Raw genomic sequence first — 20,961 nt, 5'->3', positions numbered from 1 at the left:
TATAGCTTTTTTCGCTCCCCAGTGAAGAACACGAACAGTCTAAACGTCAGATTGAACCGAAAACTCCAAGTACTGTCATCACTTCAGTATTTTGCGCATGGCTGAGAAACGGCGCATGTTGTGCTGGCTCAGTAAGTTTGTCAGATGCAGGAAACTGCTTCTGCGAGGCTCTTGCCTGGAGTGTAACCGCTTTTTACTGGTAAATTCACTTCATGCCAAGTTCTGTTGGTTCGTAGTGGGTTTGGCTGCTCATTCCAGATCAACTAGTGGAATTCTTTAATCGATTTCCCAGAGAAAGGACTCACTTCTGAGTGTCTTGAAGTAGTGATGCCACCTGACGGAATGCAGCATGTTCACGGCCTATTTTGAGCCAGCCCGACGCATTGTACGTGATGGGCAGCGTGCCGTGGAGGTGGTTGAGGGCGAACTGAGTTGGAAGTTGGCCACGTCGAATTAGTTCTTGGTGTTCTGCGGTTAGGCAAAGAAACGTTAGACGCACTCTAATTGCATCAGGTCCGTGCTTCTGGGCTGGCGTAGTTTTTGGCCGTTTGGCAAGAGTGCATTGGGTTGCTCCGAGTACATACTACTAGTACCGCTCTACTACATTTATGAGAGTTTACATTAGTGAGATCAGGTACGTTAGCCGGACCCCACTAGCTTAGGCTTTAACCCTGATAGATGTTACAGTGCTAAATTTTGTGTGCGACCGAAACAAATAAATAAAATATTAGACTGTGGATAAGGCATGCCCTCCATAATTACTATGACATAGGGAGTTGTAACATGTGTCATAGAAGTATAACAAGTTGGTATAAGGGTACAAGGGTATAACAATATAACCACTGAACAGTCTTTGTACTGAACTGACATCTCATTTTTTTTTTTTTTTTTTTTTAGTTTTCACAATTTGTAGGCAAATAACTAGATCAAATGTATCAAATGTCGATTTATGTACTCGCGAGTTGAGTATTTCATACTAACTACCAAAATTATTTTGCTTTACAAACCAATATCATTTTTAAAACCAGATCTTTCTCAACTCTATCACAGCTTACGTTTTGAGATTTGAATTGAATTGAATGTTTATTTCATAAAATAATATTTGATGGGGAAAACTGAAAAAAAAAAAAAAAAACATTTGTGATTTCATAACCAACCACAAAAATGTCAGTCTATGTTCCCACGTTACCACCAGCAATGGGGTAGAGTATGACCCCTGGCGATGAAGCTCCCCAGTCATAATCATAAAAAATAGAGCTGTTATTTTTTGTCAGTCTAGTTTGGCACAACCCAGCTCACCCTGCGAGTCACACAGTTGGAAGACCTTGTCAAGGAATGCTTCATCTACGTTGCCAGGATAAAGCGATTCCTCGTCCAACACATAGAGGAGACCGCACTGGTCACTAATGCGCAGATCTGTAGTGGACGCCCGCAGTGAACCTTGCTGAGGTGGACACTGATCCAGCAGGGAAACCATAGATGACGGCAAAGACGTCTGGAATTCATCCACATCGAGAGTAACACCTTCCTACAGGAACGAGAAGAGAACAAAGAAGAAGAATTTGTCAAGTTTATAAAGTCTGAGAACGGTAACGGGAAAACCTTGAGCACAAGGAAATAGAGACATGACATGAGGAACTCGAGTTGTGCATCGCTGTACACCAGGGAAATTTCAAGTTGTGAAATCATGCAAATTAGTTCTGTGTAGCTGATATGTTGCGTTTCACTTCAGAGACAAAGAGGCAGCTGACTTGGGAATGATACAGGTGTTGTTATTACACTTAGTTGGGTAAACATAAAAACAAAATCAAACACTGTGTATTGTAAAAGTAGTAATTTTTGTGAGGATATAATTTTTCACATATTTTGTAATTATTTTACAGCAACTTTAAAGTACCGTAAAATATTGTTAGCGATGATCGGAAAGTATAGAAAATGATTGTAATTTGAAGCTAATCAGTTTTATTAAGTCAAATTTACGCACAGAGTGCAATTTATTATAGCACTATTTTGACGCACACTCAGCTCATGAAGTCTTGGACGAGCATTCTCACCCAGATCAGCTCCATGGTACGACCGTGAAGAAAGTGCACCGCAAATTTAAAACCCCGCTGAATATATATCCTAAATGTGCCGCCTAGAAAATTGGCAAATTCTTAAAAGAGTAAAGAAGGGCTTGAAAAAAAAAAGTGTCAGGAGTAATAGAAATTGCGATTACAAACCCAAGGATACACATTCACCCAAGAAGTATGAGCGCAGAATGCAATTCTGGTGCGCAAGAGAGCTTTCAACTTTCAAGGGAAACAAGAAATTGCTCACTGGGTATGGTACATAGTTGGGCCTGTTGGTACATGATATGGAAGGTAAACACCAGCGATAATAAACGGACGAGAGATGAAGTCGAACGTTGTGGTGTCTGTCTCTTGTCTGCGTATTATCGCTGTTTTTTAACTTCTGCTCACTGGGGCAGAAGTACCGTTTTGGTTGAGCGTTCACACAGTTCCGGAATACGTATAGGGAGTGGGGTGCTGCACACTTAGCAGACGACAGTTAGCAATACAGATGACACCGCCGTCTTTTCCTGTCGTCTGCTACGGGATATCTTATGGCTGTGTAGCAGCCATAAGATATATGGATATAGGACAAGATATAGGATAATATGGATATATAGGATATAAAGGATAAGATATAAGATGGATATAGGATAAGATATATCGATATAGGATATATATAGGTGGAGGGATGTCCTCGGATATTCACTCCAAACTTCCAACGCATACCTGGTCGTAGCGCTCCTGTTGCGCCCGGAATGTTGAGTCGTGGAATAAGAGCTGCAACCGCTCTTGAGCGTAGTTGTGGCAGAGGTCTTCTAACGTAGCTCCAGTGCGATGGCTACTTGAGCTGGGTAATGGGAATTGAAAGCCTGGAGCATCCAAGATGTGGATGGTGGCAATGTTCCTGCCTGGAGTTGCCAAAGCGCTAAACAGATAACGGAAGGAAGGCAAAGATAAAGCACGGGCAAAATAATAACTGCGACGATGATTGCTAATTATAAATTGACATACGTTATCGCGTGTCAATTTTTTATCGACACACAACACGAGTCATGTCGAAGTCGGAAGGAGCACGTACCGGTTAATGAGGCCCACGAGTGCACTAAATGCTTCTGAGTAGAGTGCCATGACGAATGCTTGCAATGGCTCCAAGGGTTCGGTGGGGCTCTCATTTTGAGCATTTCTGGAACATAACAAATTCACAGTGAGAATCTCATATAGCAAAGACTTCCTGAACGATTTAGTGCACAATTTAATCGCGAATCCCTTCATGAATGTTGCATGTATAATAGTAGTGGCTCATCAGAATGGTATAGGAGGTCTGCAACCAACAGAGGCCATGTAAGAGAGTGGGAGGGGAGGGGGACACCTTATTGACACAGTGACTTCATAGAGCGATTGGCGCAAATAAAGCAGAAAGCATGCATTTCTGCAAACCATGCGCTCTGGGGTACAGTCTGCCTTCTTTTTAAAATACAGTCAAACTCCTTTATAGCGAACACCTTTTTAACGAAACTACCGCTACAGCAAATTTTTTTGTAGTCCCGCCGGAGCCCTATAGGTCCAATTATGGACATCCTTTTTAACGAAAATACCTTTACTGCAAATTTTTTTTGCTGTCCCCTGAGTTTCGTTGTAAAGGAGTTTGACTGTATGTAAGACAAGGGAGTATGCATTAAGATGGGAGGACTGCCAAAAAGATCGTAACGATACCACATGGTGTAGATTTTCTGTACTAGAGAGGTTTACTGTAGAGCTGTCTTTCAATACAATCACCACAGGCACCTCCACTGGAAGCCATTTCGAGTGGTCTACCTGTTACCCGCAACTGCTGCAGTCACCTTTCATATGAGGGCAACATTTCATGATGCTTTCTTTTTCCCAGGAATAGAGGATAGAAAAGTTATTCCAAGGGACAGTGCACAAGTAAATGTGCACTTGACGTCTTGATACAACAAGCAAACAACAGGTCAAAGGAGTCTAGACACGCCACTTCATATTAGGTCACATACCTGAGCTACTTCCAAAGCAGAAGTCGACTGACACAAAGGAGAAAAGTAGGAAAAGCCATACCGAGATGCCAGGCGACTGTTGCCGCTTGCGGACAGCAAGGAGTCATGGGAAAAGACTGCCTTGGCAAGGTCTTCCACGGAGGTTCCGAGCAGAACTGCCGCCTTCTGTGCACTTTGCGGTCGAGCAAATGTGAGCCTGCCATTGGGACCTTGAACAATATTGTTTCACTAGCTGTGAGAGAGCCATCAATAATATCTGCCTCATTGTCACAGATGGGACAGTGTTCATGCAAACGACGCTTATACAAACGTATTACCTCTCGACGCTGAAGCTGTTCCCAAGTGGTATATAGCCGCTAGAATAGCCCAGATGCTCTTTGATTCCTGCTCTTTTACTGACAGTGTTTGCAGGGAGGCCAGGATTAGGTCCCACATGACCGTTGCTTTCCTCTTGTCTTCGGGCTGTTATTAAAATTTAAAAAAAAGAAGTTCAAAATTAGCACTAACGATGAGAAATGCAGACTACAGTTTATCCCACCAAAATGTGAAGGACTTCTGCTGCTAAATCTCTGAGACAAGGCAAAACTCACCTTTCTCAGTGGTGTCAGGAAGTGATTTGGTTCCTCCAGGGATTCGATGCACATTTCTTTCCTGCGGAAGGAACAAGAGAACGGACCTGGCAGGTCATGGAGTCTCAAGAAAAAATCTAAGAAGGGGTTGTGCAAGCACTCGAAAGTTTACATTCACTTGATTCAACTAGTGAGACCTGAAACTCTGGAACTACGTCAGGCACTTCCGAAATAACTCAAGTACTACTGTGTCACAAGGATGTGGTTCTAGTCGTGTCTTATCAGTACAAATAACATACTACACGTACTACTGTGGTACATCAGTAGTGGTCGCTGCTATGCAGATGACTTTTAGCTATGACATAGATTACTGAGATCAACGCGCTTTCTCAATGACAAATTGCCTCTATGGTGCCTGGTACTACTTAGCCACCAGCTAGACTAGATAGAGTACTGCACAAGCTATGGTCTTGTGCCCACAGTGTGTATGTCTTGCGCAGGGAAATTGCGTTGCTGAAATCTAAAGACTATGGAGTCTTTATAAGGCACCCTTTTTGTTCATGGGCTGCAGTCGTTATTCAAGAACCCTAACTTTGTGAAGACAACTTCCCAGACATCAAATAAAAGTCCCCCATTGGCACCACTAAAGTGCATGTGGGAGGGGGGCCACCACTTCCTCAGACGATGCATACACAATAAACTTTGGATGACGTTTTCTTAAACGAAACACCGTCCCGCCTGTGCTGGCACTGCAGGACAGCAAATTTTGTAAAGCAGGCTTCACATCATGCATGGAAGCAACAGGTGAAGCCCATTTTTGGGGTGGTGTCGTTCATATTCGGGGAGGAGTCAGACATTCGCCGAACTGAATATTGGATATTCGATTCGCAGATAAAATAGTTCGAGCGTTTGATATTTGATTTGAATTCGAGAACTGGAATATTACCACACACACCTACTATTTCTATTATGCAGAACTGTTCTCGTTCACGTTGGTACACACGTACTTAGAGGAAAAACGAGTGCAAAATTGACAACACAAGAGAACGGACGGACGGACGGACGGACGGACATGGGCTAGTACTCAATACCCCAGCCCCAGTGCACGTAGTGAAGCAAGTTTGGAAAGGAATTCCGGAGTGTGTCATTTCCGGTTTTATTTAAGCTGTGGTATTTGTCTGCAATTAAGTTGTTGGTAGTGAGCGCTAGTCCGTGTCCGTCCGTCCCTGTGTTGTCAATTTTGCACTCGCTTTTCCTCCAACTATTTCTACTATTCACATAGAGGAAGACTAAACATAAATGGAAGCTGTAGAGTCATTCCACACTGTATAGCATATATCATTCTTCTGCACCAAACCTCCAAACTTTGTCTCTTCCTCCCCTGTGGTGAGGGACTTCCGACACCACTGGCAACATGTGAGGCATGCTACTGAATTATAAGGCAACGGCTGTACAAGTTCTTTGCACATGGCGCGCATATCCCAAAAGGCTACAAACAACAGTCTTATAAAGCTCAAGAGCAAGTAAAGGAAAGCCAGAATACCTCAGAGGGTCACTCATGCCTGCCAGCATGTAGTAGAAGATGTGGAAATTTGGCTCTCCGTCAGGTCTTCTTGATACTCTTGAACGTTCCAGCATGAACGTCTTCAATAACAAACAACTGGGTGTGTTACTACGGTTATTCTTGCTGCTTACTAATGGGAGAATGGGACAATACCAAGAAGGGTGTTATGTACCTGCACAGATGAGGAGACCATCTGGCCAGAGTGGTCAAAGTCAAAGGAAAAGAGTTGAGTGAAGCGAGAAGCATTTGTGTTTGCTGCCGTCCGACAATTGCCAAAGGACTCCAGCAGTACCGATGTTGCACTAAGCTTCTCTGTAAGCAACAACGTGAAACCCTAAACTCGGGGGTCGGCTTAGATTCGAGAAAATACGGTATACAAGAAATTTCAGCTGTGCAACTCTGTTAGATTCAAATGTCTTCTTCACACGTAACATTGCCCTTCATACATGAAAGAACACTCTGAATCCATCCAGATTCTTCGTGTTTCTCGTTACAGAAGCCATGTGAGCTGCTGAACAGCATGCGATATAGCCCTGCGGGAATGGGATGCAACAAATTTACACAAAATATTTCCTCGCGTTATTCAGACTTGCAAGTTCATATCTGGGGGGATAATCTGTAGTAGTCGGGCCTAACCCTAAAAATATACACTCTATTCATATTCAATACACAGAGGCAGTTTAATGTGCCTAGTTTGAAAGTAATGTGAAAAAGAACCCCCAAAATGTGAAAAAGAACAAAAAAATACATGGATTTATTTCCTTTCGCATTTATTGTACACAATGATAAAAATAAATTAAAAAAAGACTGAAGTGAGACCCAATTTTCCAAATGGGCTTGTAAATTACTCCTTAGGTGTACCTGAATTCGTTGCAACTAAAAGCTATGAAAGTTTGGCCTACCTGCAAAAGCTGTGCTGTTAGCACCTCCAGTTGTAGTGCACAAGTGCTGCACTACTTGCTTTGCATTGCACGATTTGCCGCTTCCACTACGCCCCAAGAGCACAATGGACTGATCTCGACGTGTGGCAAGGAGTGACGCGTAGGCAGATTGAGCCACCGCGAATATGTGCGGCGGTAGATCATCTGGCCGGCAGCTTTTAAACAAGCGCATCACCTGGAAGGAAAAAACATAGTGGAAAAACCCGCCTCGTGCACTGCGCAGGTGTACTGTCATGACTAGAGCGCGGATAAATATGCACTAATGCAATCATTGACCTGAAGGCTTTGCATTTGTTATTGATACAATATTGTCAATGCAGGTAGCAATGTATGGATGAAACCCATGACAAAACAAGGCTGAACATGTGCAACACATGCATGTTCTTGTTTTTCGCGTTTCCCATGCTCAGGCTTTTTTCGCCTCGTCTTAGCGTTCGGCACTGCACTACGCCAATTAAAATGTGAACGCCGCCCGTCTACGTAACGGTAATATGGCAAACTGTGAAGTACTGCCCATCGGCCATGCACACGGTGGAGAATGGAGCAGCCAGGGTAAGGGCGAACAACTGTACCTCACCCCACAGAAGCATGAAAAATATTAGATTTTGACTGGAATTTTTTGCAAAAGACGACCCAACGCTGTCCCAAAAACAGCAAAACCACCCATGAAAAATGAAGAAACAAGCTCTCGCCCCTGACAATATGGCAAAATATGCACTTTTCATGCATATTTTGCACTTACATGCAAAATATGCATTTATATGCATCATAGAACCCTTCTGATCGGTCCGAAAGAAAAACCAAAAGCGTTTTTTCATGGTCCAGATACCAAACCACATAGAGAACAAAACATGCATTTGCATGAAAATCTGCGCTCTAGTGATGACTATGAGCTTGCAATTCATAAAGGGTGGAATGCCCGTATAAATCCACAGTAAATGACTGTTGCCTTCTAAATACCACGTTTCTTTTTTCAATACTGGTTTCCCTCAGGTATTATTGCGCTATAAGCTAATAAAGTGACGAAAATCTTGTTCATGCCCTGCACGAAGGTCTTGTTCATGTTAATTGTAATAAAGTGTTCCTACCCGTTTTACCTTCCCTCTGTGTAGTCACAGTTAATAGGACTTTGGCATTGCTTTTTATTTTTTTATTGTACTGGTATATGTTACCGAAAGCAAACAGTTGTTTTGTTGGTTGATTCACTGAACAAAAAATGTTTAGTGATTATACATAGGTTACTAATAACCAAAGGCCTCATTGTTCAAATAAACTATCTTCACAGCTCTTCTAAAATTATTGGGGCATTTAGGGTCTTTGGGATATAAATAGATAAGCAATGGCTAGGTTCTGTAAAACACAGCTCATACTTGGTATTTCGGAACACTGCATAAAATCTCTGCTCTTATGTCTTCAAAAAAAATTTCAATGTTTAATTTTTTTTTTTTTTCGTTCTACCAAATACCTGCAAATGTGTGCTTTAGTGGAATACAGTGTAGTCTGACTAATATGCTCCTATTTCTTCTAACCTTTATGATATTTTCATTCTACACCAGATACTGAATATTTTGGGTATTTCTACTTGATCTATTGTATTTAAAAGAAAGGTCAAATGCTTTTTAATTGCCACTGGTTTGTGATTTAATCATTTAACTACTACTGTTGCTAGCTTCTATTCACATACTATTTTTAGTGTATTTGATATAGTCTGAACAAGAGCTGATACCCATTGGAATGTTTCTATTATATTTTGTAAATCTTGTTATACATTAATACAGTCACCGACCGATATTTCTGACTCAAAAAATTCGAATTTTCAAATTTTTCTAACAAGACACTTGGTACAGAAAAACGACCCATACAGACAATGTATTTCCGCTTCCAATATTTCGGACAGGGTTCTGGAAGGACTGCCTGGTTTGTCGTTCTCATTTCGCTCCAAGCTTTTTTTTTTTTTTGTCTGACTGCTTGTCTTCCAAGAGCTAAAAGCTGATACAGTGCATGCAGTGCATTTTGAGACCCGATATTTCGTACCGCACTACGAAAGGAAGCGTGTTGACCTGCGTGCACAAAGGCGAAGCTTAGTAGCAGAAGGGCTCAGACAATTCAGACGACAGTGATAGCGATGAAGATGTTGCTGCTGCGTCCCCGCCAACTGCGACAATCCTTACGGATGTGACCACGCCCTCTGAGATGTATCACGACAAGGCTATGCTAGCAGAAATTCGCCACGATACTTTACCGTATCCGTACGTCCGTGTGGCGAATCAAACTTGTGTCGACAGTTATTTTAAGCCAGTGTGTGCGCTCAAAGAAAGCTTTTTTTGAAACGTTGCAGATGTAAGCCTTTGTCTAAAAATTTAGACTGCTCAATAATTCGGACTGGTTTTGTGGCTCCTTTAAGTCAGAAATATCAGTCAGCGAATGTATGAATGCTCATGTTCGTAGCATCACTTATGTTCTTACTAGGGAGGAGACTTTAGCAGGAAGTGTCCCCTCCATGTACCGCCAGATGTAGCTGTGTATTTAGTGTGTTTGTAAATAAATCAAAACAAATTTTAAAATTAAAAATATATGCACCTTTTCAGAGTATATGGCAAGAGGTTGCAGCGAATTGAAGACGACCATGTCCGAGCCAGCGTATGTGTGAGTGAGGTTGGCGGAAAAACGGCTGCGCAGTACGTGCAGTACACTGGCTTCGTTCAGATGCCGAAGTTGGGACAGGTCTTCAACAAAGTCAAGATGAGGAGGGTTCGCCTGCAAGAAAAGCGGGACCAGAAATGTTGCGGATCAAATGACGCAAGAACAACAAAGCAGATCTACAAAAAAGAAAACCTATAACTGAAACATACATAAAACTGAAGCGTTATGGGTATTATGCAGCCAATTTGTGGCCAATCATAAATAACTGGATGAAAATTAGATTGAATGAAATGTTTTTCCAAGTTTCTTCAAATGATCTAGGGCATTGCCCGGGCTCCCATGAAATATGGTAACGAATTTTTCATGGTACAGCACGTGTTTGGGCAGAAATTCATGAGTGAGCTCACCTTTTCCACATCTTCTTCATCAACTTCAACTATTTCGCCGGAAGCATCCAACCTGACCTTAACCTTGCCTTCCAGTGGTTTCGAATCAGACTTCACTAGCGATGCACTAGCATAGCCTCCATCGAACATCACCCACACCTTGACAGACTTTATCCACTGGCGCTCTGCTGCAATTTCCTCGTCCGTTTTTGCCTGTAATAAAAGAAGCTATTCTGCAGAACTAAACATGGCATGTGCTTCATTTTTTTAGCGGACAGTGTGCGTCACAAACACCGGTAGAATTCAAACGCGAATCAGGTTTCAGGCGGAATTCGGGCACACTCTCGACATCTGGCGTATGCTTAGGGTTATCCGTTTTCGGGTTTTATGATTTTTTTAAATTCGGGAGGGAGAAATCGGGCGCCATGACCTCTGTTTTATGCGTCACCGGGGAAATTTAGGGTGAAATGAAAGGCATGTGAAACAAGCCATTGCTGTGACACAGGGATGACAAACAAGAATCTTTAGGCACCCTTGGAAGTCACTGGGAAAGTGTGAACCGGCAATCCAGAAGATGTGGGTTCGAGTCCTACAGCTGGCTAACCTTTTCAGTGACTTCCATCTTTCATCAAGTATCTTTATATTTCTGCTCAGAACGGGGGCAGTGACTGACAGCGGTGTTCACGCACTTGCTAGAGCTCCACAAAAGCTCGTCTTTGATTCCCGCAGGAGGGAATCATAACAGGAGGACAAATAGGTTGTCACAAATAGCTCTCTTTGCTGATATTATGGTTAACTTTTCAGAGAACCGACGGTTTACCGAGGAAAAAGTTGAAGGACCGCAAGGATTCCGGATGATATCGGGTTTTCCCTGAATTCTTGAAAATTTGTTCGGAGGGTACCGTCGTGAAAAATCGGGTTTAAATCCAAAACGAAGAATCCTACGTACGCTCTTGCCACACATTACATCAAATTGCACAGAAACTACTCCACTAATTCCAGTTGTATTTTTGGTGTCAGTTTTTTTTTTTGTCATTTTTATTGTCAGTGATAAAGGAGTACGACAGTACTATAGTTTTGAAATCGATCGATCGGGACAGATGCGGCAGTCCCTCTAAATACTGCCCATCCCCGACACATACTAAGCAGAACTACAATTTGTTTGGCTACATGATCTGGCAGACGACATGCTTCGATACTCACCCCAAGCACCTTGCAACGGCGGCTGCTCACACGAGACAGCGTACGCGAGAACCCTGTCACAGAGGAACCTTGCGCCACTCTCGAAACAATCTCGCACAGTTCTGGCAGTGGCTGGACCTTGAGTGCGACTTTGTCCCCAGACGCCCTCACCAGGTCAATGACTCCTTCTCTCGACATGTCCTCCACACTAACACCATTCACTTCGAGCAGGCGGTCGCCGGGTAGGAGCCCCGTCGACACCGAGCTGGCAACTGTGCTCGGCTCTGCAAACATGATGGTTTTCGGCCGCACGTCGCTGCCTGGTATGCCATCAGACAGGGCAGAACGTCTCAAGGAAAATCTGCAAGCAATGCCAAATGTGTTGCAAACTGTCTGTGCTATACGGGCTGCTGTTATACGGGCTGCCGTTATACGGGTTGCCGCTATACAGGTTGCTGTTATACGGGTTACTGTTTTTCGGGTTACTGTTATACGGGTCACTGCTATACGGGTTACTGCTATACGGGTTACTGCGCTATATGCTTACTCATAGCCCACAAGGGACTGTGCAGCAGGTGAAATGTACAGTGCTGGACAAAAGTTTACGGAACACGCTCCGGTGCATTCTTTCCTCAGAGTGACACGCTAGCAGCGAATGGAACTGTATGGACTTACAGACGTGCCTAGGCAAACCAGTCACCTGTTTGCAAGTCCGTACAATAGCATTCGCAGCTAGCGTGTCACTCTGCGGTTGGAGTGCTGAGGAGTACGTTCTGGAAACGTTTGTCCAGCACTGTACAAGTTACGATCGTTTGTCTCTGCACATTAGAGACGGTAAAGTTTGGGAAAACACACAGGAAGAAGTATCTATAAGAGGGTGTGTATTCGTAGACTGGCATGGTACTCCGCTTGGGTTCAGAGAAGGGCCCACGAGCGCCTAGCCTCGAAGTGCTACCCCCTTATTTGGGAGAGGGACGAACGATATCACCCCACGGACAATGGGGGAGAGCGGGAAACTAGGGAGCTGTGCCGGACCGCTGACCTACTTCCGTAGCGTATTGCTCTTCTCCCAAAAGGTATTATCCTTACATGTTACAGCAATTTCTGTTGTTGTGAAAACAGTCATTTTAGGAACGAAGTGAATAGTTCTATAACTGAACTATATAACCATATACGCATACGCCTCGTAAAACCTTGTTATAACAAAGTCAACCGGAATAGTAAAACTTCAATATAAGCAGCAATTCAATAAAAGCTGAAGTCCTACAAAAACAGCTACAGTACCCTCTGAAACACCTTAGAATGAATTCCTGTAAGTAAAGAAACATATGTTGGGGCTAGCACCTTTGCAGCATCTTAACTGACATGAACTACGAGAGAAAGGGAAAGACGTAAGGCTTATTTAGGCTTAGACGTAAGGTGCAATACGTATTTGCTGAAGAGGCTTTTACCAGCTCGCTCTTCGCACTAAGCACAGTCAGGTGTTTGAAAGAGATGCATTTTGGTCGCGACACCACGAGGCTTCAAATAAAGTGATAAAGTTTTAAAAAGTGTGTTATAACGAGAGCTTACTGTATGTACATCCTACGTGAACATGGATCTTCGTATGAAGCAGCACTTGCTGTATAGCTTCTGTTGTTGAAGATTTTGATGATATTTTGACATTTCAATGCCCACATGGACATCATAATCAGCACATGAACGACGATTTTAAAAGGATTCCTGATCTCGTTTGGTTCTTTGACAGGACCTGGACAGTGTTTTCTTTATGCAGCAGTGATGACGCCAGTACAGATACTGAAATGCCCAACTTTAATGTTGTTTTCACATCGCATGTCAAGCTGGTGCACCTTATCAATATAACAACCTGAACCGGACTGAGCCTTTCAGGCTACCGGCACAGTTTCAGAACTATAAAATTCCATACGTGATTCAGAATTCAAGCTGAATATACCCTTATTTGCTTTGGTGCTCGAAGAACCTGAGTACATACTCCTAATCCTAGTACGGCTCGCGTCAAAGTTAACTTGAACAACTCCAGCTTCGGCATGCGAATCAGGGAAGAGAGCCACCCTGGCCGCACCTAGCAGGAAAGAAATGCCTTCGTAGCGAGGGTCTCCCCCTTCGCCCCTCCGCCTTAATTAGCGCCTTAAGTTATTTCTGCTAAGCACCACCAGGGTCCGCATGCCGGAATGACGTTCAACTTAACTCTGATGCGAGCTGTACCTTCCGCCTTACACGGCCGGAAAGACGGGAAGCACTTTACTAACAAAGAAAACACAATGGGTACAGGTTGAATAGGGTGAAATGTCTCTTGACCTTTGTTGAACCTTAAATAAGTACATAAATAAAATAATAAATAAATAAAATAAATAACCCTCACCCAAAATCCCCAGTGGGCTGCCGCACCACGGTGAGTACACGCGGCGGTAGGCAGTGCGCGTCTGTCTTGACACTCGGAAGCACCAGGTTCAGCTTGGCTCGTTTCTTTTCTTCCTGGACCTTTCCCGAGGGACTTCTCGATGACGACTGCACCATAAGCGTAGCAGACCGCGGCGTCGGCCTCTCGGGAGGCTTGCTCTTGGGTGCACTGAGGGTCCTGGCCACGCCGAACTTCTTGGGTGGAACGGGTGGTGGCTTTTTGGTGACACCATTGAAAGGTGCAGTGACGCCCTGTTCGTGAGAAGAAGCTTGGGAGTTGCTCCCGCCTGCGACATGTTCTTCCGCTATCGGTGAAGTCAAACTACTGCCAAACTGGGTCTGCACAGTGAAAACAAATAGGCACATGAGACACTGCAGAGCCATGAGGATGTAGTAGGACCTGTTTATAGTAAACTGGCTGGGACTCATGGATAATTTTACTATGTCAGGAGCTTTATTACATCAGGTGTAGTTTTAAAGGAGTCATCAGTGGAGTAGGACAAGTCATTGAGATATTTATTACGGTGCTATGTGCAAATAGGAACTCTGCAGTGTTAGGAAAATGCTTTATAAAGGTTTAAAAAAATTACGTAATTGAAGCCTGCCGTGCCGTAGACTTTGTATACATCGCATAAAAGTTCTCCAGGCTTGTCGTATGTGCATAGTGTCCCTCGTTCACATCAGCAGAAATGGTGCGAGAAAAAGTGCACAAAATTGGGAAGAAACTAAGAACTACCTCACCCATGCAGCTGTTACCCGCTATGCACTTCCGCCTCACATCAAGTGGATGGACGCTATTGGCTGTTCCCTTTCCACAGCGACACACACACACAAAATAATAATAATAATAATACACATGTGGCAAACAACATCCCCAGCGACATCGACATGACAAGATGGTGGGATCCGACCCACCAAAACCCACATTCTGAGTGTCTGTTCTTTACTATAAGCGGCATCCTGGAATTTCTCTGTTTACTATATCAGAAAATTAAACCGTTGGGTCTATAGGAATTCAGTCAGGACCACAGTTCTCTAGCAGAGTTTTACTAAAAGCAGAGTTACTACAACGAGGTTCTACTGTATTACGCAGTGTTTTATTGTGATGCAATGAACTGGACATACACCTGAAATTTCTGATCCATGCGCCACCGTAGTGTAGCTCGTGGTTCGATGTGAGGTGGTCGGAAAATGTGCACAACCCTTCGCTACATGCTTAGAAGAAGTTGAGGCCTGACATCATTGGCATTGACCTGGTGAAACCTGTTTTTACTGCCAACTGTAATCGCTGTCACTTCTGATTGGACCCGGTAAAAACATGAGAACTTGTCTTGTCACTGCCTGTTCCAGTTTTGGTGTGCTGTTCTTCTCAGATTTTTTTCTCTCTCTCTGTCTCTTCCACACAAAGTTGAACTGACTCTTTCAAATCGTACCACCAGATTTTACTCAGCTTCCAACATAAAACATGATTTTAACCCCCCTGGTTTGGAAAGAATGTAAAACCTGATCATACAAGTGTCTACCCATGTACGATGAACTTTGAATAAAAATATAACAAGATGTAAGCAGTTATCCAAAAACATCAACTAATAAAACTTTTTATGTGCTACCCTAAACAGAGTGCAACTAAGCCAAAATTTAGAAAAATGGTAGACTCCGGTTCAGTAAAAGAAAATGCTGAGCCATTTACGTAGCTATTCATGCATAGCTGCAAAAGTCATACAATACACTGATATTTTAAATGCCTGAGCAAACATATTTTTCGACATATACTATGGATACACGGGTGTTAGCCGATACGATTATTTGCGAAGTCCCCATTTTATCTCGGAACGGCTGGATCACGCATGCAAGGTCGAGCCGTATCGCCACCGGTCGTCAGTCTTTAAGGATTCATTTTTCGTGCGAACCATATCAGAATGGAATGGCCTTCCACGGGACCTAGTTGCCACCAACAGTAGAAACAGGTTCTCCATGAAGCTTTGTTTATTTATGTCTGAATCTTCCTGATACTTAGAAAGCACTGAGTTTTTGTTAGCTAGATATAGTGATTGACATTTTTGTATCAGCTGTATTTCCCTCTCCCCTACACAATTCCACAGTAAGTGGAGAAGTAGGGTAGTTTGAATAAAAAAAAACAAAAAAAAAACAGGACAGCTGTTTGAAATGATGCACAGTTTCATGAACAGTCTAAGTACTGGTAGTAGCGATGGGAGGTAAAAAATGTGAGACAGGTGTAGCATGAGCAGGCTATGAGATAATACACAGGGTGTTTCACCTAACATGTATTTTGGTAAACCACAGTGAGCCACTCATCTGAAATACCACAGTTACCACGGCGGTGTGTATGAGTCGACCTTTTTCAACACAGAAATGCAACATACCTTCTTGCAGTAGACTATCGGTCAAGATACTTCGAGATCTTAATGAAATGCTACAAATCCAACATGCACTTTCTGCTTCTGATGAAAAAAATGTTATGTTGCCTCCGAAAACTTTGGAGTTCCATTCAGAAAATTCGGTTTCTCGTGACTTAAAACTGATAAAAGTGCTCAGAAGTCATTGCAAAGGCTTGCCTAGGGTAGATAGTGTTGACCTCATAATTTTCAGACAGGAAGCTCCTTCAATGTAATTTTAGCATTCTAGGTGGAACGGCATGCATAAATATGGCATTGTGTTTTAGGGTTAAACTCTGCAAAACCTGTTTTTTTACTCCCCGATTCGTACATTGTCACTTGGGGTGAAACCCCCAAACCCCACATGAATACTAACCTGGCAAAGTGCCAATTGAGCCACCAACAGAGGTGCTGGTGAACACAAGCACTGCATGTTCCCAATAGACATTTCACATCTCATGTTCATTTACAATGAGAGAAGCACACTTTCTGTTTTCCACCTGAGGACCTGCTTTGTTAGCCATATCGACAGATTTTATCTTGTTTTTTACGGTTCCTGAAATAACATCCGATTTTTGCCTCCCCTAGTTTTCCGAAAGCATAAGACCCAAAAACACAAGGCCCTATGTATAAATAAAGAGCAATAGACAGATAATAAATAGGTAACAATAAATAAGAGCAAGGTGCAGATGTTACCTGTCAAAAGCATCCACTATTTATGCTGCACTATTAAGAGGCCCGACGCAAAGGAAATATTGGTAGCGTGAAGTTAAAAGGAGAAGGCAACAAATTACACTTGCCTGAATCGGAGCAGAAATTACGAGGTTCCTTCGGCGAGTGTCAGACCCAGCTGACTTGCCCTGGGCCTTTTTCTCCTCTCTTCTCTTCCCTTTATCATCTTTCTCCTTTTCTTTCGCTTTCTTCCACGGAAACATGATGGATGCGGATCATGGGTACACGACAGTGTGTCACCTATGACCGACAGAAACGAACTGTAAATTGTAGGAGGTAAAAGGCCCGTGAAAATGGCATTTCCAACAGATGTACGCAGATGCGGTTATGTCCTCTAATCAGCACTGACATCCGCGAATATCTCGGTTTGCGGGTAGAAATCTAACGCTTTGAAATCTGCGCGTATGAGACGCGGTTAAGACCATGCTCCTCTACGGCGTGCACGTGTGTCCGCGTGTCATCCGCAAACATGAATTAGACTCCGCCGACGTCCCCCAGGGGGAGCCACAATTCAGAGCACGCAGTGAATCTGGAATGGAGTCGAAGTGTGCTATCTCTAGCATTGCTGTGTCTTTAACCTACTGTTATTGGACAACTGTGGATGACGATGTTCCTGAAAAAGTTTGTACGCTGAAGAGCGAAAACATTTGTAACATGACATCCTCGTCATGCTGATGTTTTCCTACGAATGCAGCGACCACGCATGTGCGGACACATTCAATATCCACGCAGGTGCGAATACATCTATTTCAACCAGCGTGGTTGCAGATCGATTGCAGATGTTGTTCGATGTTTAAATATGTGATTACAAAATGTGTTTGACGTTTGGTTACATATCTCCATGGTCGAAATCTGTAACCCAACAAAATTTCGCTGATGTTTTCTCAGAACAAATCTCAACGTGCTCTCTATGTTGTAATGCCCCGTTTTGGGCATGCAAATGTTTTGCCCAGCAAAAATGGTTCGCGGTGGAAAGAAGTTCATGAACTATTGAAGTCGTTGCTGTCGTATGGTGTTCTCATATTTGTAGTACCTTGGTCATTCCTTTTGTAGGCGTCATCATTTGAAAGTTGGCTTCACCTCATTATAGAAACAGGGCAAGGCAAGCTGCCACAGCCGCACTAAACTAAGCTAAAACTAAACCGACCAGTTTATAATGCCTTAGGTTAGTTTGGTGATAGGTTAGGTTAGGTTAGGTTAGTGCGGCTGTGGCAGCTTGGCTTCCCTCCCCGAATCCCTTTCGATAATGAGGTGAAGCCAACTTTCAAATGGTGAAGCCTACCATTCCTCCCTAGTCGGTTAACACGAACTGTGCGAAAGTTTAGCAACACAAGAAAAGTGTTGCCTAACATTTCCTTTTAGCTTTAGGAAGCATGAATTTTTGAACTCTCCTGCTTTTATTATCATTATCAGTACTAATCATTCGGGGTTTGTGCCGCATGAGTCAATGACAGGTCAGTTATGGCCAAGGCATTTAGGTGGATGAACCAGCACAGTTCCTCAGTCCACGTGACCGGTTCTCCCAATTTACTGTTGTACAGACGTGAGTTGAAATCTCACACGTGGTATATGCACTTTCATACTGTTGACTATGCCACGGTAACAGTTAGCAGATAAGTTCAGAAGTTCACCGTGCTCATTGGAGGCGTGGCGCGCATGAAACGCCCAAGACAAGTACTACATTCCAAAAAAATCTTCCTTGCCGTGCAACCTCATCAAGGGACACAGCATAACATTGGCACAGCGGAGCGGAATCAAGGCGTTGTAACGGAAATGACAGAGTGAATCCCGGTGTGAGCACACTTATTGCTGTTAATTCAGTGAGAGCTTCTTTTTTTGGACAGAAGCCGGAACCAGACTCCAGCTAAATTGCTTAAGCTCTCCTGACAGAAAATAAAATAAAAATTGCTCCTAAAAATAACAGCCTGTAGGAAGTTTATAAACACTTACGAAGTGTCGACCTCCTATAAACAAACATACACCGTCGCCATCTTGTATGACGTTAAAAAGTTGGACCCAGAGACACCTATCGTAGACTTTATAACTATAACACTACACATTTTGTATGTCATGTTATGTACATTGCAATGTATTACGTCAGAGTCATATATCACGGCCACGACACCACGACAGTTAAAGAAGCAAGAGAGGACCAAACCAGTCACCTCACGAAAGAACTTCTAGGGAAAGTGAAACCGAAACTTCACGATAACACACACTTTTTCCATCTTACTTGCGCACTAGTGTTGCTTTACCCTGTTGCTTACCCTTCGGCATCACTTCACCTCCCCACACACACATCACGGCACCATTATTGTTGTTAGAGAGTGCCTGCTCTCAAGTTTTTAGGGAGAGGGAAGTAAAACTTTTTGAAATGTGACGTGGGCAAGCATTGCGCTTGTTCGATTTTAAGATGGCAAGACAAACTTGTCCATCCGCGAGCCCGCTTTTAATTTGAGGGCGAAAGCAGTAATATAGCACAAAACAAGCCAAATTCACAAACCATTCTCCCATCACTATATCTTGCAGTCGAGGGAAGGGCTACCTTTGCTACCTTCGAATCCCACCAGTTGTAGGAAAACTAGATACAAGAGTTCTTCAACAGCCTTTTTATTTCACAAACTACCAGTCATGACATGGCACCTTGGTCATATTTAAAACAATTTGCGTAAAAAATCCTGCATTATTGCACATCTGGTAAAAGGTCCCATGAGGGTATGATGAATGTAATGACAAAATTACAATGATTTTAAACAGAAATCTCAAGTCAGGTCCTTTGACAACGTAATTACTTGGATAAATATAGCAGGTACTTTTACAACTTAAAACAAAGTATTTACAATAGAACAACAATCTATACAAAACTCAGCTTCTCCAGGCACTGCAGATAGGGGTTGTTACTGTACTGATATGGTACGTCGTATTGCGCTCTACTGTTGAATGCCAGTGTCCTGTTGTTCATTGGCAGTGGGTAGGACTGGACAGGGTGCTGGCTCTGAGTATGAGCTTGTGAATAGTGAGAGTAGTCATAGTTCCCAACACCGTACTGCCGCCTACTACTCTGGGCAAGCGCGGCTTGCTCACGTGCAGCACTAGACATTGCACTGTTGTGTGCATAGGCAGCATGCTGGAATGCAGCACTAGACGCTGCACTGTTCAAAGAAAGTGGCGTGCTACTCTGAGCAGCAGTAGCTTGCTGGTACGCGACGGTAGGTGGGACACTGTAAGGCACTGCACAGTTCATGGTTGATGATGAGGCACTCTTGTGAGCAGGGTAAGCCTGCTGGAATGAAACACTCGATGAAAGAGCACAGGGCTCTCCCCTGTTCAAGGAATGTTCCACGGAGATGTGGCCGCCGTGCCAGGGTACACTTGTAGATTGAGGTGCAGCACACGAGGAGCCTGGAGGTCTGCTGGGATCGTGGGATGGCTTTCTGGGCCGGACCATTGCTTTTGGAATCTTTTCCATATTCCTTTTTTTCCCCATGCATGCATGGGTCGTTTCTTCAGTCTGTGATCCCACGGTCTTGTGAAGCCTCTTCGTCGGTGCCTTGTTCGTCTGTACACACGGCTGTGCCTCCGGTTTTCCTGGTGGCTGGGCACCGCGCGCACACTCCTCTGGCTTTGGCCTCAGAGGGGATGCTATTGGTATTTCAGGTGAGTGATCATTCAGCAGTTGCTCCAGGGGAAGAGACCTGCAAAAGGGTTTATCTGATCAGAACACCAATACATTTACCAGTAACAGAAGCATTTTTATGCAAGTGCTCTAGTGGCCTGTGGCACTAACGACTTTAGTTGAATTAAGTCAGATTTTTTTTTTCTCACCAGATCTGGGCAGTGTCAGTGCTACAATTTTTTCCTGTAACTATTCCCTGCAACCCATCTAGTGTACAATCTTTGTGCCTTGTGCAGTCAATTAAATGTAATTTCAGCAATTCAATCCAATCAAGCTCTGCTCTTCGTGCCACATACAAAAACAAAAATTTTGGAGGGTCATTGCACTATTCCTTCAAGAGTGCAACAGCCATTTCAGCACAAGAAAAAAAAAAAAGAAAATGTGT

General features: G+C 43.4%; 2 protein-coding genes across 10 annotated transcripts in view; both read right to left on the bottom strand.

The window, feature by feature from the left end:
* LOC135370651 (unconventional myosin-XVIIIa-like) overlaps positions 1-18,920 on the bottom strand; it is a 60,119-nt gene extending 41,199 nt beyond the window's left edge. For 2 of the 3 annotated variants that reach the window (XM_064604437.1, XM_064604439.1), the window contains exons 1-16: positions 18,851-18,920; positions 16,969-17,140; positions 13,735-14,111; positions 11,373-11,712; positions 10,191-10,382; positions 9,721-9,897; positions 7,102-7,315; positions 6,372-6,511; positions 6,179-6,279; positions 4,657-4,717; positions 4,384-4,528; positions 4,128-4,275; positions 3,133-3,237; positions 2,781-2,979; positions 1,300-1,528; positions 306-468 (exon numbers count right to left, since the gene is read on the bottom strand). In XM_064604437.1, coding sequence (XP_064460507.1) covers positions 306-468; positions 1,300-1,528; positions 2,781-2,979; positions 3,133-3,237; positions 4,128-4,275; positions 4,384-4,528; positions 4,657-4,717; positions 6,179-6,279; positions 6,372-6,511; positions 7,102-7,315; positions 9,721-9,897; positions 10,191-10,382; positions 11,373-11,712; positions 13,735-14,111; positions 16,969-17,103 — 2,726 coding nt within the window. In that variant the 5' untranslated portion in view covers positions 17,104-17,140; positions 18,851-18,920. Of the gene's footprint in view, positions 1-305; positions 469-1,299; positions 1,529-2,780; positions 2,980-3,132; positions 3,238-4,127; positions 4,276-4,383; positions 4,529-4,656; positions 4,718-6,178; positions 6,280-6,371; positions 6,512-7,101; positions 7,316-9,720; positions 9,898-10,190; positions 10,383-11,372; positions 11,713-13,734; positions 14,112-16,968; positions 17,141-18,531; positions 18,652-18,850 lie in introns of those variants that run through there. The other variant, XM_064604438.1, reaches the window with a different exon arrangement.
* A 570-nt stretch (positions 18,921-19,490) lies between these two features.
* LOC135370650 (uncharacterized) overlaps positions 19,491-20,961 on the bottom strand; it is a 40,718-nt gene continuing 39,247 nt past the window's right edge. For all 7 annotated transcript variants that reach the window (XM_064604433.1, XM_064604435.1, XM_064604430.1 and 4 more), the window contains exon 3: positions 19,491-20,595. In XM_064604433.1, the coding sequence (XP_064460503.1) occupies positions 19,755-20,595 (841 nt within the window). In that variant the 3' untranslated portion in view covers positions 19,491-19,754. The remainder of the gene's footprint in view (positions 20,596-20,961) is intronic.

Source organism: Ornithodoros turicata, chromosome 10 (genome assembly GCF_037126465.1).
Source record: "Ornithodoros turicata isolate Travis chromosome 10, ASM3712646v1, whole genome shotgun sequence".
In the NCBI taxonomy this organism is placed as follows: Eukaryota; Metazoa; Arthropoda; class Arachnida; order Ixodida; family Argasidae; genus Ornithodoros; species Ornithodoros turicata.
The sequence above is the reverse complement of the archived record's forward strand: the minus strand, read 5'-3'. Positions and strand labels throughout refer to the sequence as shown.